Here is a 17,143-nt window from a genome sequence, read left to right as displayed (position 1 = left end):
GGTGTACCAGTTTCTTTGGCTCTTCAGTTTATACTGTTGTGTAACTTTACGAGTTCATTACTGTTAGTTCCTGGAGAACGGGCCAGCAACTGTTTCGTGGCGTGAAAGAGCGTGTTTAGAAGCGTGGCAGAATGCGAGGGGATAACAAGAGAAGGAGCTTACAGATAACTGAAGAGATGACTGAATGAACAACGTCTTCATCTTGGTCCGCCAATGCCACGAAACTATCCCGTTTTCTTTGTCCTCCTTTACATTAGACAGCGAAAAGTGATATTAGTTTTTTGATACTTTTACTTAAAAAGCCACACTGAGCGTTACCGAGTAATTTGAGTTTTCCTTTGCATTCTTTTGTCTATCGCTGTAACAGAGATGATCCCTCATTTATCCGCTCTGCAGTAAAATACTTCCTGCAGGGCACTTCGTTCTCATCATCAAAGTTGGTGTTGTAGAGCACCTTGTGTCCCAGTACTTTCACTGGAGCACAGCTGTGGGATCAGGGAAGCCGGAGACACGTACCGTAATCTGCTTACTTCTGCAGCTGGCACAGAGTATACAAAATAAGACTTCCGTATCGCAGGACAGACAAGCGACATGCACTGCTAGGGAGTATTAAAGCTCACGCTGGAAGCCAAGTGGTACACACTGTACCTGAGTTGTGCGACTGGAACTCGACCATTTCACGCGTACTCGTCTGACTGTCGCACGTTTAGCAGTTGACGAAAGGGATTTCTTATGACAATTCTGCTGAAGGTTTCTTCAATAAACGTTTGTCAAATGCTAGACAGGTCGTATAGGGTGCGCGTTTGAGATGTCTTGCTAATGAAGGGTGTTACGGAAGGCTACTGACGTAAACCCTGGGCTTGATGATATTAAAGGAAGTACAATATGTTGTTTCATTATATGATAATTGATACAACAACAACCTCCTGCAATTTACTTAAAGTTGAAATGCTACGCAATACAAGTGAAAACAAAAGTGCTACAAGAACATACATTATCATACATTATAACAGATGTTTTCTACACTAATAATGAAGCTGTAAAACTTCGTGTAGGTCTGTCTGGACACGCTAATTTCCAAAACTACTAAGCGAATTTTCATGAGGTTTTCATAGGTAAACTGGGGATACCTTGAGGCAGCATGTAGGGTTTATTTCGTCAAAATCGGAACACGAAAAAATTATATATTCAGTTAAAGTTTTATCTAAAATCTCCTGCTCAACTTAGTAGTTCGCATGTTTAATTATAGCACGGTAGTAGATGGCGCTGTTAGTTTTTTAAACCCAGTGACAGACGTATTTTCGGCCGTTTATGTCAATGTTATCTTCACCAGTATAAACTAATATTGAATTTACTTGTCCAGGATATACGAATTTACTGATTTTTCTTGGACTTAAAGACACTGTTTTACTTCTGTCGATAGGTCTAAATTACATTCTTCGCTAGAAAAAAAAAGAATTTACCAAGTTTATTTCGTTTTTTTTACCAATAAAAATCTCTAGAAAACGGTCAAGTCTTTCTGACTACGCCAGAACGGCTAAAAGACTGAGCATTGTGAGGTCTCAAGCATCCAATGAAGACTGTAGGGCGAGACTAGCTGCAGCTCAAGAACATCAGGCTTTTCAATTCGCTCTTTGGATACTCCTTCCGAAAGCGAGGCGGAATGTAAGTCTGATCGAGAGCATCATGCGTTGTCTCTCCCCTCAGAATCGTTCACTCACAGAGACTTAAATTTATTACTCTCCAACATAACATCATAGAAGCAGGAATTCTGACGGGAAGTGGCACAGGCGAGCGAACGTTTATATCCAGAATCCGGCTTATTCCCAGCAGTGTCTTCGTTCTTGCCCCAAATCATACTATTTCAAACACTTTATACAAAGAAGTGTGTCCAGGTATGGATATTCAAATATAGAGATATATAAACAGGCAGAATACGGCGCTGCAGTCGGCAACGCCTACATAGAACAAGTGTCTGGCGCAGTTGTTGGATCGGTTACTGCTGCTACAATGGTAGGTTATCAAGACTTATGTGAGTTTGAACGTAGTGTTATAGTCGGCGCACAAGCGATGGGACACAGCATCTCCGAGGTAGCGGCGGAGTGTGGATTTTCCCGGACGACCTTTTCACGAGTGTACCGTGAATATCAGGAATCCGGTAAAACATCAAATCTCCGACATCATTGCGGCCGGAAAAATATCCTGCAAGAACGGGACCAACGACAACTGAAGAGAATCGTTCAACGTGACAGCAGTGCAACCCTTCTGCAAATTGCTGCCGATTTCAATGCTGGGTCATCAACAAGTGTTAGCGTGCGAGCCATCTCCCCTGGGCCGGTCAACACCAGCATTGGACTGTTGATGACTGGGAAAATGTTGCCTGGTCGGACGAGTCCAGTTTCAAATTGTATCGAGCGGGTGGACGAGTACGGAAATGGAGACAACCTCGTGAATCCATGGACACTGCATGCCAGCAGGGGACTCTTCAAGTTGGTGGAGGTGTGTGCAGTTGGAGTGATTGGGACCCCAGTTACGTTTACATATGACTCTAACGGGTGACACATACGTAAGCATACTGTCTGATCATCTGCGTCCATTCATGTCCATTGTGCATTACGACGGATTTCGGTAATTCCAGCAGGAAATTGTGACACCCCACACGTCCACAATTGCCACAGAGTGGCTCCCAGAACGCTCTTCTGAGTTTAAACACTTCCGATGCCCACCAAACTCCCCACACATGAACATTATTGAGCATATCAGGGATGCCTTGCAGCGTGCTATTCAGAAGAGACGACCACCCCCTCGTACTCTTACGGATTTGTGGATAGTCCTGCAGGATTCATGGTGTCAGTTCCCTCCAGCACTACTTAAGACACTAGTCGAGCCCATGCCACGTCGTATTGCGACGCTTTTGCGTGTCCGCGGGGGCCCTACACGATATTAGGCTAGTGTACCAGTATCTTTGGCTCTTCAGTGTATAAATAAATACCCGGGCAACGCCAGTTATTTAGCTAGTCAAGAAATATGTTTTTTAGAATAAGTCATGGAAGTCTGAAGCACAGCTGAAAATTTCGAGAACTTCAAGAATTCAACATCTACTCTGAGCTCAGCAGCAGTGATGCAAGCTTAAAAACCAAAATTTGGAGTTTCGTAGAGGTAACATGTAAAATATGAATAGAGCTTCAAGTGTAACGATACATGATATGTGTTGCCGATCTGTTCCAGACGCTGCAAATAATTTATAACAACACACACCAAGCAATATGATGCTATGTAATAGAGATCACTTTCAAAATACACCTGTTAATGATTCGTCATGAAAAGGGTAGTGTAATTAAAACTCCGCTTTCAAAATCCCAGCTGGATGGGACCCGGTCGCCGGTCACATGTATACGCACGTAGTCGTACGACTGTTTTGCTTGTGGTATGTCTGCTTCCAATGTTCTGTTCATGTTAGAAGTTTTCACGGGATGCCATGTGACTTTGGGCGACTGACAGTCGTACGATCAAGCTTTCAATGTGTGCTCACCCAAAAGAGGGCATTCCAGGTGTTAAAGATATGGTCAGCAGTGCGCTGTTTTCTCTATCTGTGTGGTTCTGCGTACAGTTGTAGCCAGCAGCGCCTACTGGTCGTCTCTCAGTGGGAGTCAAGGTCACCCTGTATTGAAGAATGGTATTTGCCTTCTACGCCGCAAATAGACAACCCGGAGAGTGCCATAAGTCTTCCGTAACTGGTTCATTGATACGAATCCCACCACTAGTTGTAAGGAACAGAAGGCAGTTGTTTCTTTCCAAGTGATGTAACGTTTGTTATAGTATATAAGTAACTAGAAATGCTAGAATATTTTAGAGAAACACGGGCAGACCTTCAGAGGTCGACGCTTGTTGGAGGGATCGGAAAGCTGACTCTCAACTTATACAGGATGATCCCGTGACGACGTTGCAAACTTTCGGGGATGATGGACAAAGGTAAATGTATCAGTGTGAGATAAGGGACCCTAGTCCGGAAACGTATGAGTCGAAAGGTACAAGCAAAAATCTACTCACGTTCCGCCTTAGCCTCGCACAGCTCTCAAACTAAGGGCCCCCAACTTCCGAAACATGACCATGATGGACTGAACTGCCGCTGAATGCTCCCTAATACCCTCAGATCATTTCCTCTGTTGATGGACTAGTAACGCCATACGTAACTTCATATAAGAGATACCGAAATCCCAAAATCTACAGTACAATAATGACGATTTTCATTTACGTGCAGGAGTTCCACAAGCTGTTACATTTACAGCAGTTGTTTAAAATGGCGTCCTCCAGTGTCAGTGCAAGATGGACGATCATACAGAGTTCCGTCGCGCCTGTTTTAATATCCCCGCTGTCATTGAACAGTGTCGCAGGCAGCGAGAATTCTTGTCTGAAGATCCTCTTCAGTCTCGACAGGTTTTTTTTTTTTTTGTGGTTTTAGGGCGCAGAACTTCAATGGTCATTAGCGCCCTGACTACTCTAAGAATGCACCGCGAGGCACAAGTTGACCACAACAACTAAAAGGGAAAACACGATAAAAGACAGACTGACAGGCATAGGATTAAAAAACAGCATCATCAAATGTCCTTAGCGAGGTTTGTCAAATTGATAAAACGAAGAACACGAGCAGCTGCTCGTGGGTCATCCGCTAAGATGGCATCGAAAGTATTTGGCAGGTTAAGATCGAGGCGCAGTGTGTTAAGATCTGGACAGGACATTAAAATGTGTCTAACCGTCAGCAAGTGCCCACATGGGCAGAACGGCGCCGGCGCAGCCGTCAGCAGATGGCGATGGCTGAACCGGCAGTGTCCAATTCTTAACCGGGCTAAAACGACCTCCTCCCGCCGAGAAGGGCGTGAGGAGGACGTCCAAGCCACGGGAAGAGGTTTTAAGGCCCGAAGCTTGTTGTCGGTAAGTGCAGCCCAATCGGCATGCCACAGAGATAAGATGCGCCGACAAATCACCCTGCTAAAATCGGACGAAGGGACACAACAAGAAGCTGTCCGAGGCTGGAGGACCGCAGCCTTGGCCGCGGCATCTGCAGCTTCGTTCCCAGGGATACCGACATGGCCAGGAACCCACATAAAGCTAACTGGAGAACCGACGTCCACCAGCTGCTGAAGAGAGCGTTGGATCCGGTGTACGAAAGGGTGAACCGGGTACGGATCACTGAGGCTCTGGATGGCGCTCAGGGAATCTGAGCAGATGACATAAGCAGAATGTCGGTGGCGGCAGATGTAAAGAACAGCCTGGTAGAGGGCAAAGAGCTCAGCTGTGAAGACCGAACAATGGCCATGGAGCCGGTATTTGAAGCTTTGTGCCTCGACAATAAAGGAACACCCGACCCCGTCATTGGTCTTAGAGCCATCTGTATAAATGAAAGTCATGTCGATGAACTTCGAACGAAGTTCCAAAAAACGGGAGTGGTAGACCGAACCGGGAGTGACCTCTTTTGGGAGCGAGCTGAGGTCAAGGTGAACGCGGACCTGAGCCTGGAGCCAAGGTGGCGTGCGGCTCTCGCCCACTCGAAAGGTTGCAGGGAGGGAAAAGTAAGGTGTTGAAGGAAGCGACGAAAGCGAACGCCAGGGGGTAGCAGGGCAGACACATACAACCCGTATTGACGGTCAAGAGAGCCGTCAAAAAAGGAACGATAAGACGGATGGTCGGGCATTGACAGTAGCCGACAGGCATACCGACAAAGCAGTATATCGCGCCGGTAGGTGAGTGGCAATTCGCCAGCGTCAGCATGAAGACTCTCTACGGGACTGGTATAAAATGCTCCGATCGCAAGTCGTAAACCCCGATGTTGTATGGAGTTGAGGCGGCGTAAGATGGATGACCGTGCAGAGGAGTATACGAAGCTCCCATAATCCAGCTTGGAGCGGACGATCGACCGATATAGACGAAGTAGGACGGTTCGATCCGCTCCCCACGACAGACCACTGAGAACACGGAGGACATTTAAAGAACGGGTACAACGGGCGGCCAAATATGACACATGTGGAGACCAGCTAAGTTTCCTGTCAAATGTAAGGCCTAAAAATTTGGTTGTCTCCACGATTGGGAGAGCAACGGGACCGAGTCTTAAGGACGGTGGGAGAAACTCTTTGTATCGCCAGAAGTTAATACAGACCGTCTTCTCGGCAGAAAAACGGAAGCCATTGGCGACACTCCAGGAGTAAAGACGGTCAAGAGAACGCTGAAGACAGCGCTCCAGGACACGTGTACACTGCGCGCTGCAATAGATGGTAAAATCGTCCACGAAAAGGGAGCCTGATACATCAGCTGGGAGGCAATCCATTATTGGATTGATCGCGATGGCGAAGAGAGCGACGCTCAAAACTGAGCCCTGTGGCACCCCATTCTCCTGGCGAAAGGTGTCGGACAGGACAGAACCCACACGTACCCTGAACTGTCGATCCATTAAAAAGGAACGAATAAAAAGAGGGAGGCGACCGCGAAGGCCCCATGTATGCATGGTGCGGAGGATGCCCGCCTTCCAACAGGTGTCGTAAGCCTTCTCCAAATCAAAGAACACAGCCGCGGTCGGGCGCTTCCGCAAGAAGTTATTCATAATGAAGGTCGACAAGGTAACCAGATGGTCAACAGCAGAGCGGCGCCTACGAAATCCACATTGTACATTGGTAAGTAGGCGTCGAGACTCGAGCAGCCAAACCAATCGAGAGTTAACCATTCGCTCCATCACTTTACAGACACAGCTGGTAAGCGAGATAGGTCGATAACTGGAAGGCAAGTGCTTGTCCTTCCCCGGCTTAGGAATCGGGACAACAATAGACTCGCGCCAGCATGCGGGAACATGTCCCTCAATCCAGATGCGATTGTATGTACGAAGAAGAAAACCTTTACCCGCAGGAGAAAGGTTCTTCAGCATCTGAATATGAATAGAATCTGGCCCTGGAGCAGAGGACCGTGATCGGCCAAGTGCGTTTTCGAGTTCCCGCATGGTGAATGGGGCATTATAACTTTCACAATTCGAGGAGCGGAAGTTAAGTGGCCTAGCCTCCTCTGCCTGTTTGCGGGGGAGGAAGGCAGGGTGGTAATGAGCGGAGCTCGAAACCTCTGCGAAAAAGCGGCCGAAGGCATTGGAGACAGCCTCAGGGGCCACAAGGACGTCATTCGCGACCTTCAAGCCAGAAACTGGTGAGTGGACCTTAGTGCCAGATAGCCGGCGCAGGCTACCCCAGACAACAGAAGAAGGAGTAAAACTGTTGAAGGTGCTTGTGAAAGCAGCCCAGCTGGCTTTCTTGCTTTCTTTGATAATACGACGACACTGAGCACGTAATCGTTTATAATTGATACAATTCGCCACTGTAGGGTGGCGTTTAAAAGTGCGTAAAGCACGTCGACGAGCACGTAAAGCGTCTCTACATGCTGCGGTCCACCAGGGGACCGGTACGCGACGTGGAGAAGAAGGAGGGTGAGGGATGGAATATTCAGCAGCAGCGAGAATGACTTCCGTGAGGTGTGCGACCTGACGATCGCAGCTTGTAAAGGTTTGATCCTGAAAGGTCGCCCTGGAAGAGAAGAGCCCCCAGTCTGCCTTGGAGATGGTCCAATTAGAGAAGCACGGAGAGGGGGTATGCTGCAGGAGATGGATAACACACGGGAAGTGGTCGCTCGAATATGTATCAGAAAGTGCATACCACTCAAACCGGCGTGCAAGTTGGGGAGTACATATAGAGAGGTCTAAATGGGAATAGGTGTGAGATGTGTCCGAAAGAAAAGTAGGGGCGCCAGTATTGAGGCAGACAAGATCGAGCTGGTTGAGGAGGTCTGCTAACAAGGAGCCCCTCGGGCAGGATGCTGGAGAGCCCCAAAGGGGATGGTGGGCATTGAAGTCTCCAGTTAACAAAAATGGTGCAGGTAGCTGAGCAATAAGTTGCATCACGTCTGCCCTGGTAACGGCAGATGACGATGGAGTGTAAACGGTACAAAAGGAAAACGTAAAAGTGGGGAGAGTAATGCGGATGGCAACTGCCTGCAGGCTGGTGTGCAACGTGATGGGATCGTAGTAAATATCATCCCGGACCAGCAACATAACCCCTCCATGAGCTGGGATACCTACCACAGGGGGTAGGTCAAAACGCACAGAGGTGTAGTGTGCCAAGGCAATTTGATCGCATGGGCGTAGCTTCGTTTCCTGGAGGGCTACGACAAGCGGACGGTGCAAGCGGAGCAGCAACTTCAAGTCCTCTCGGTTGGAGCGAATGCTGCGAATATTCCAGTGAATAAGTGCCATCGTAAGAAAAGAAAGATGAGAGAAGTGGTCACCTCGAAGGCCGGTTAGGGCCTGGCTTCGAGCGAGCACTGCCGCCGCTATCAGTAGGCGGACAGTCATCGTCCATTGGGTCTATAGGGTCATCGGCCATCTCGGGAGGATGGCCGGGAGGGGGAGCTTCCTCCGCCAGTGAACGGCCAGATGTACGGCGACCAGCGGTGCGGCCAGGCGAAACGGATGACGGCCTGGGGCGGCAGCCGCTGGGTGGCGCAAGAGAAGAAATGCGCCGTGGCGGGGAAGGAGAACTGTGCTTCCTATGCGCCTTTTTGGAAGGACGTGTAGTGGAAGTACCGGTCGAAGGCTGTGAGGTCGAGGTACGGAGGAAGTCTGCACGGGATGGTTCCTTCTTGAAGGCCCGTGCATCTGACTTCGGTGTCTTTGTCTTAGCAGAAGCTGAAGAAGGTGCTCGTGTCTGTGGGGTGATGGGAGGAAGAGGAGACGTCGACCGCGCGATCTTAGCACTGGCCGAACGGACGACCGTGGTGCTGAAGGTCAGATCGCATGTCTGGGTTGCTACCTCCCGGGTAGTCCGAGGAGAGGCGAGGACAGTACTGTATTTCCCCGCTGGGAGCAGCGTGGGCTTCCTACTAGCCAATAGCTTGCGAGCAGCCGAGGTGGACACTTTCTCCTTGATCCGAATTTCCTGGATACAGCGTTCTTCCTTATAGACAGGACAGTCGCGGGAGGATGCTGCATGGTCACCCTGACAGTTCACACAACGAGGAGACGGAGGTGGACAGTCACCCTCATGGGCATCCCTGCCACAGGTGACACATTTAGCCGCATTGGAACAAGACTGTCGAGTGTGATTGAAACGCTGACACTGGTAGCAGCGCGTAGGTGTCGGGATATAGGGGCGAACAGAAATAACCTCGTAGCCCGCCTTGATGCGCGATGGCAGCTTAACACTATCGAAGGTCAAGAAAATTGTCCGGGTCGGTACAAGGTCATTGTTGACCTTTTTCATGACCCTATGGACAGCCGTCACGCCCTGCTCAGCGAGGAATGATTGAAGCTCCTCGTCAGTCAATCCGTCGAGGGAGCCAGTATAGACCACACCACGAGACGAATTCAAAGTTCGGTGGGCCTCCACCCGGACAGGGAACGTGTACAGGAGGGTGGCCCGAAGCAGTTTTTGTGCCTGAAAGGCATTCTCAGTTTCTAGTAATAAGGTGCCGTTACGCAACCTGGTACAGGATTTGACAGATCCGGCTATGGCATCTACGCCCTTCTGAATAACGAAAGGGTTGACAGAGGAAAAATCCTTTCCGTCCTCAGTTCGAGAAACTACGAGGAACTGTGGGGCAGGCGGTAGTACTTTTGTCACTGTTGGCTGGTCACGTTTCCGTTTTTGGGTCGAAGTCGAAAGAGATGGAGTAGAATCCATTGCGGAGGAATCCCCCATGATTGCCAGCGTCTCCGATGGCGCGCTCCTTCCTTGTGGGGACCCTCTCAGAGGGCACTCCCGCCTTAGGTGAATGTTTACACCTCAGGTCACACCTCCCGAGAAACAGACGGAGGGACCAATCGGCATGGTCAGAAGGTATCAGCTCAGGCAATCACCCCTCCCTGGGCCTGGCCTTTACCAGGGGGTACGCGCGTGCCTTACATGTCTACCCAGGGCGGGGACTTACGCGTTACCCCGTCACCGGCTACGCGTGCGAACGCGTGGGTCGGCCTTCAGGCACGCACAGGGAGGAAGGAAGAAGAGGAAAAAGAAGAGAGAGAGGGAGAAAGAGGACAGACTGTCTCAAACGCCGAGGCGGAGACCAGAGAAGGCAAGGAGAAGAAGGCAATGAGAAAGCAAGGGGAAGAAGGCAAGGAGAAGAAGGCAATAAGAAGGCAAGGAGAAGAAGGCAATGAGAAGGCAAGGAGAAAAAGGCAATGAGAAGGCAAGGAGAAAAAGGCAATGAGAAGGCAAGGAGAAGGCAAGGGAAAGAGTAAGGAAGACAGTGAGGTGGAGAAGAGCAAAGAAAGGAACCAACAAAAGGAAGGAAGAAACGAGAAGTGAAAAAACCAAAAGGACCACGATGATAGGTCGTGGAACCGTCCGTCTCCGGACGCAGGCGCGAACTACCCCCGTGAGGGGGATGGACTCCTTTTAGTCGCCTCTTACGACAGGCAGGAATACCGCGGGCCTATTCTAATCCCCGGACCCGCAGGGGGGTGTCTCGACAGGAGTCTCGTGCATGTGACTTTTCACATGGTCCACAAAAAGAAATCAAGGGGGTTAACGTGCTGGTCACGGAACAGGATCACTTTTGCCTACCCACTCGTCAGAGAACGTCTGATTCAGGTGTTCACGAACGCTCAGTCCAATGTTAGGTGGAGCTCCATCATGATGGAACCTCACCTACTCTACAATCTTAGTAAGAATACTAACGGTACTTGTATTCCACTGTCAGAGGTATCAGAATAGACTCGGTCGTTTCCGGACCAGGGTCTCTTACCTCAAATTGATACATATACTCTGTTCCACGATCCCTGAAAATCTGTATCATCATCATAAATAGGGGTAGAAAGCTACTGTTGTATGACTGCACGACTGACGAACATTGACTGCAAACAGCCACATCCTTTAAATACCTAGCTAGGACTATGTGTACGGAGCGGCCACACAAAACTAATGCTACGACAGACAAATGCCAGACACACTGACTGGAAGAACGTTGAGGTAGTGCAGTTCGCTCACAGAGGAGTCAGCCTACAGAACCCTGTCCTCCACTCGTTCTTAAGTGCTGCTTCTCAGTTTGGGATAGCATCGATGAAGGAAATACCGTAGACAAGGTCCAAAGATGGGCAGCGCGTCTCGTCACGGACTCGTTCAGAAAGCACGAGTGCAAATTAATTCTACAAACTACTGAACAACTTTGTTTATTGATCATCAAAAATACACTATAGTTAAGTGAGCACAGTTTGTATAGAATTTGTGCATATTATTCAGCTGTCGTGCGCATACTGTATGCGCTCACATTTTAGTAGTTTTTGAGACTGGTTGGTAACAGGAGAACAAGCACTGCGAATTGAGGACACGACGCTATTAGACTTTGTCAGACTCCAGAGACATCTAGTATTTACAGTTCCAAAGAGAATAGCGATGAACAGCGAAACACTTTTTGACTAGGCATTTCGCCACAAACGACCTTGGTGCACAATACCCATTGCATTTTCTTTCTCTCTTTGCTTCTTTCCTCCTCCTTGCGGCTGGAGGGGACGGGGGAAGGGGGTGATGGTTTGAGGTTTGTATCCTCCGCCCTCCCCGTTCGCGACACTGTGTGGGATGGACTAGGGCGGTTGGCGCATGCTGTACACAGAACAGGCAGAATGTGTTACTGTCACTGTAGGAACACGAATGAATCTAGACTAGTAGATGCAGCCATGAATATTATTCTCCTGCGTTTAGTGTTTTTACGACGGCAAGGTCATTAGGGCTAATACCCTGTCTTTTGTAGGAGCTGTGAAGAAATGGATCGTGATCTTGTTAAAGTTCAAATGGCTCTGAGCACTATGGGACTTAACATTTGAGGTCATCAGTGGCCTAGAACTTAGAACTATTTAAACCTAACTAACCTAAGGACATCACACACATACGCCCAACGCAGTATTCGATCCTGCGACCGTAGCTGTAGCGCGGTTCCAGACTGAAGCGCCTAGAACAGCTCGGCCACAGCGGCCGGCTCTTGTTAAAAGAACGATTGCGGGAAGTTCCTGGAGGAGCTCACAAAAGTAATTTACAGGGCCGCTTGCTTACATTTTAAAGTTATTTGCTCAGAATAAAGTTGCACAAATGCGGCGCCGTGTACCAATTTACGAAGCCACAGAAGTCTTTGTTTTGATTCCGTGGTTGTTTGATTGTGGGAGTAAGCAAACAACAATACGCTGTGTGGTACCGACAACTTAAAAGCGGACGTAGAAACTGTGGACGGTGAAGAGACGAGTGGCTGCCAGTACGGAAGACCGAAGACATTGCGCCATAAAGTATGCAAGTCGAAGGCTGAAGATGTCTGTTGTGGTTCATGAATTTCCTCATTTTAGCATGACTATTTGCACGATTTTGACGGTAAAGCTTGCATATTGTAAGCTGGGTGCCGAAAATCTTACCAACCTACAGTAAACACCACATAATGTCAAACGAATGTGAGTTTTTAGATCATGGACAGAGATGATTTGTTTTCACATTTCTACGCATGATGAGACGTGAATACCCTACATCGACGAAGAATCAAAACAACTTTTAATGAACTGGCGCCACGCAGCTTCGGAACCGACTTACTCGAGGCATGAGGTCAACCCTCTTCTGGATGGAAATTGGTCCTTTTTTTCTTAATTTCAAGGAACCTCCTCTTCTCCTCTCCTACAGCACAGACCATCAGACCATGAAGGTCCAAAGGTACCGACTGGCCGCCGTGTCATCCTCAGCCCACAGGCGTCACTGGATGCGGAGATGGAGGAGTGTGTGGTCAGCACATTGCTCTCCCGGCTGTATACCAGTTTCCGAGACCGGAGCCGCTACATCTCAATCAAGTAGCTCCTCAGTTTGCCTCACAAGGGCTGAGTCACCCCGCTTGTCAACAGCGCACGGCAGACCGGATGGTCATCCATCCAAGTTCTAGCCCAGCCCGACAGCGCTTAACTTCGGTGATCTGACGGGAACCGGTGTTACCACTGCGGCAAGGCCGTTGGCGATTTCACGGAACACAAGACAACAATTACATCTGACACGTACTGCGCAACGCTCACCGAAGAGGTACGTGCCATATTTGGACGGCGCCGTATACTATCATCCGGTATAGTAACTCCTACACTATAAAGCAAGATCACACATCGCTGCTCGTGCTTGTGCCCGTGTGAGATCCATCAGCCAGCGTTGCCGCTGCGATATTTTCCCACGAGGAATTCAAGAACATCACTGTGAATTGGTTCAATTCCTGAGCAGAGAACTGTGCAGATGGATCGACGGAGAAAGTATAGAAACGTGTTTCTCTCTCTCTCTCTCTCTCTCTCTCTCTCTCTCTCTCTCTCTCTCTCTCTCTCTCTCTCTCTCCCCTTGCCACAGGAACACGTTGGTTGGTCCGGTGAGGCATGGAGATGGAACCTCATTGTCTTATGTCTGCAGAACCACCTCGAAGTATACCTGCTCCTGCTGTATAGCACCATTACAGAAACATTCTGCACTGTATGGCGTTGTCCTGATAGTGTCATCGTCCGTGTGTAGCCACGAGAAGAGCAAAAGAGGAGCAGGGCCTGATGTCACAGCAGCATCCAGGCCATTAAACTAAGAGTGCCACCTTGAAGTGGACGCGTCGGTGCTACTGAACCGACCGTAGCCTTGTAAGTGTTATCGTGTCGGTATTAACTTAAGCTATTCAGCAAATCTTAAACGAGCACAATCTGACAGTGATGTGAAGTCAGTTACTCTGATCACGACTGAAGTGTCAGAGCCACAGCACCATCTAGGTAAGTACTATATATGTGCATAAGTTCTGAGACAGAGGTAGTATCTCGTTTTTTCAACGCCGATAAGCATTGAACTCTCAGCAACTGAACATCAGATTTACCTTTGCTGGCTGCATCATAGAATACTATGCTTGGAGTCACGAATGATGGCTGTCGAATGTAGGCTTTGTTTTGCGCACCTACGTCACGTATGCTCCGACAGCCAAAGCCTCCAGTGTGTTCTGAGCAACCTGTTGTGAATGACTTAAGGTAATGCGAGAATTAAACGTGATGGTAGCGAGTTGTTTAGTGAATTTCGTTTCCATTTGTTGCGATTTGTCATCGCTGATTGTGCTGGTTAGTGGAAAATTCTGTATAAATAAGCTGCAGACATAATTTGCAGGATATTTGCTTTCTTCAAGCGGGTAGCACGCGCATGCACATACCGCAACTGTCGCATGGAATCTTCAACAATGCAATCCCCGCGACATGCGCGAGCCGCCATCGTTCGAGGATCGGACTACAGTGCAATTACGTAAGCATTTCACCTAGCTGTCAAAGATCTTACGCAGGCCTGCTCCAGCGGATGTGTAACAATAATTATGTCCGATAACTATCATGTTCTGTGCTGTTTGTTAACTATAATCCGATTAAAATTAAATGATAGTCGACACTTGAAGCGTTGGAGATGGTTTCCTGCCCTCCAATCAGAGCGGTCAACGTCACGCCCAAATCCTTCGCCGTTGCCAAACTGCCACAGCAGTTGGTCAGTTCACAACAACAACAACAACAACAAAACACACACACACATACACACACACACACACACACACACACACACACAACGATGCCAATGAATTACACACGTTTCATAAGCAGCACTAACTAAATACTATTGTATACTTCCGGACGAGACGTGACTCAGCGTCACATAAACAGTTATTATAATCACAGAGATCAGCTTACATTAGATTAGCTTCGCACGACATTACGTGAAGAGTTGTGGCGTAGCGCAATAGATAGCGTATAAATCCAAATTGTAGAAAGAAGGTCGTAAGTTCTAACCCAGTCAAAAGCAGTATTTGTTTTTACTTTTCTAAATCTAATAAAAAAAACTGTGTTTATTATTTTTATTCAGTTAACTGGTTTAAATGTAATTTCTTTTTATTTCTAATGCTTTGCCACGTGGTTTTCATCATCGTTTTAACTTTTTTTGTTTGCACTTATTTTTCTTCCTGCCATTGGTTTTTGTTTGTAAGCTGCCTCTGCCGCCTGTCATGTGCGGCCAAGAGTCAATGACGACTGCTGATCTGTTGGCAACGCGGCAGCTCATGTAGCCAGCGTGAGGATAGCTTCAGGTAACTAAAGATAACGAAAAGTTACAGTCTTTGTTTTTTAACAGTCAACCTGCATTTCTCTGTGTTGAGTTTTCTCGCAGAGGTTAACTTTAATCGCCGTGAACAAGGCGATCGTAATTTTAGCTCTGTCACAGTTGTTGACCTCTGTTTTCTCGAGCACATTGCGCATCACGCGGTTGTGGTTAGCTTAGGACAAGAGTTTAAATTCAGAGCTACAAAACGCCTCGTCAGTCGTAGCTCAGCCACTGGTCTCTTAAAATCAGCTGCCGACAGAGCATCTCGCATTCCCAACATACCTCGCGGTGGCCACCTAAACCGAGGTGTAGCCGGCAGCCTATGAGGCAACACTGTAGCAGCAACTGACGAACGTAATTTATCAAGCAATTTTAATCGGACTATAAATAAATATTTCATAACTAAGTTTCGGATACGGTCAAAACAGATGGTTTACAACTAATGTGTATGTTTCTCTGTCTTTTACTGTATCGGTGAGTCATGTCATTTTTTCCCCTCCATTTTAACACTCTTTCATTTTTTTTCTCACGTAACTACCACAGCGCCTCCTATAAATATATCTGCCTGAAATTCATTTTCTACTCTGCTTTTCATAAAAAAAATACAATTTGTCTATATTACTTCTGATGTAGCTATTCATGTCATACCTATACGTAAGTGTTGGATTCCATACTAGACGTCAGATTTCGTATGAAATGAACATAATGAGCTATACTCAGATTATCTGGCTAGTCATAATAGACGGTCACTATGCCGATAATATTTCCAAGGTGAATAAATAAATATTGACATTTATGAGCTATGGAAGTCAGACACGCACTTGTAATGTGAAAATTAATCAAAAACTGCGAGCAATGGCAGGATAAATGATGAGAAATGCTAGGAGAGACTCTAAACCAAAGAAATGGATCAACTGTGTGTGTGTGTGTGTGTGTGTGTGTGTGTGTGTGTGAGAGAGAGAGAGAGAGAGAGAGAGAGAGATATTGGGGAGGGGGGATAACGGAAGAAGAGGAGGAGGATCAAGATGAGAATGAGGATTAAGAGCAAGATCAATGGACGAAGATGAAAAAAAAAATAGGAACGACAATGATGATCATTATGGTAAAGAGTATGGGGGATAAAGAGCATGAGGGAATGAACTCGATGAGAATGGCGATGGTGATGTTGGTAATGTCAGGGAGCAGAGTGATGATGTCGGAGAAGAGGGTAGGATGATGATGATAACGATGTTGGAGAGGAGGATGATGATGCTGAGGATGAGAGCGCCGCAGGCCTACCTTGACGTCGATGGCGTCGCCATACTTGACGAGGTTGAAGCAGCCGTTGGGCAGGTGCACCTTGAGCGTGGCCTTGTCCTTGTCCTGCGCGCCGCGGCCGCCGTCGCTGGGGGAGGCGCACCGGGAGTCGCCGCCCGCCGGGTTCATGCCCTCATGCCTGCGGGCACACAGCCGAAACGCATCGCGTCAGCAAAGGCGTGCGCTGGGGCAGGATACGAACAGGCACTCTTAACTAGGCCACGGAAAGACAAACCAACCGAGAGGTAATCATGTACATTCACTGGAATACCCTCACAAAGCAAGGTTAAATACAAGAGAGAGGTCATCAAACGAAATGGACTGGTAGAGCTGGCGGCAAGTATTGCTGGTCCAACCTCTACGAGACATTCTTAAGACAGACCAACGCCGTTCTGCTTGGCAGGTTTCCTCCAGCAATGTTTCTGGGTGTTCAGGCATAATTCGATTCCTAAAGGAAGAGATACACGCAAATTCCGCAAATTACACACAACAGAAAGTTAGTCAAATACAACAGAAAGTTAGTCAAACTTGCTGCTAATCAGCAGCACTCCGAAGAGGCCCCAGCTTGCTGTTAACACTAACGGTGAATGACAAGTTTCAATGTAATCGAGATGTAGAGACGCTAATTACGGATCAGAAAGAAAATATCTTGCGCGTTAGGTGCACCGGCGGGAGCCCATGAGCCCGTATAACCTCGCGCCGACACCACGCAGCTAGGC

General features: G+C 48.0%; 1 protein-coding gene and 1 pseudogene across 5 annotated transcripts in view; both read right to left on the bottom strand.

Moving 5' to 3' along the window:
• LOC126416078 (focal adhesion kinase 1) overlaps positions 1 to 17,143 on the bottom strand; it is a 754,036-nt gene that overhangs the window by 139,505 nt on the left and 597,388 nt on the right. For all 5 annotated transcript variants that reach the window (XM_050083563.1, XM_050083561.1, XM_050083565.1 and 2 more), the window contains one exon: positions 16,407 to 16,563. In XM_050083563.1, coding sequence (XP_049939520.1) covers positions 16,407 to 16,553 — 147 coding nt within the window. In that variant the 5' untranslated portion in view covers positions 16,554 to 16,563. The remainder of the gene's footprint in view (positions 1 to 16,406; positions 16,564 to 17,143) is intronic.
• Positions 12,887 to 13,004, bottom strand: LOC126417255 (5S ribosomal RNA; annotated as a pseudogene).

The sequence above is a fragment of the Schistocerca serialis genome, chromosome 8 (assembly GCF_023864345.2).
Source record: "Schistocerca serialis cubense isolate TAMUIC-IGC-003099 chromosome 8, iqSchSeri2.2, whole genome shotgun sequence".
NCBI classification, from domain to species: Eukaryota; Metazoa; Arthropoda; class Insecta; order Orthoptera; family Acrididae; genus Schistocerca; species Schistocerca serialis.
Note: the sequence above shows the minus strand (reverse complement) of the source record. Positions and strands in the feature narration are given on the sequence as shown.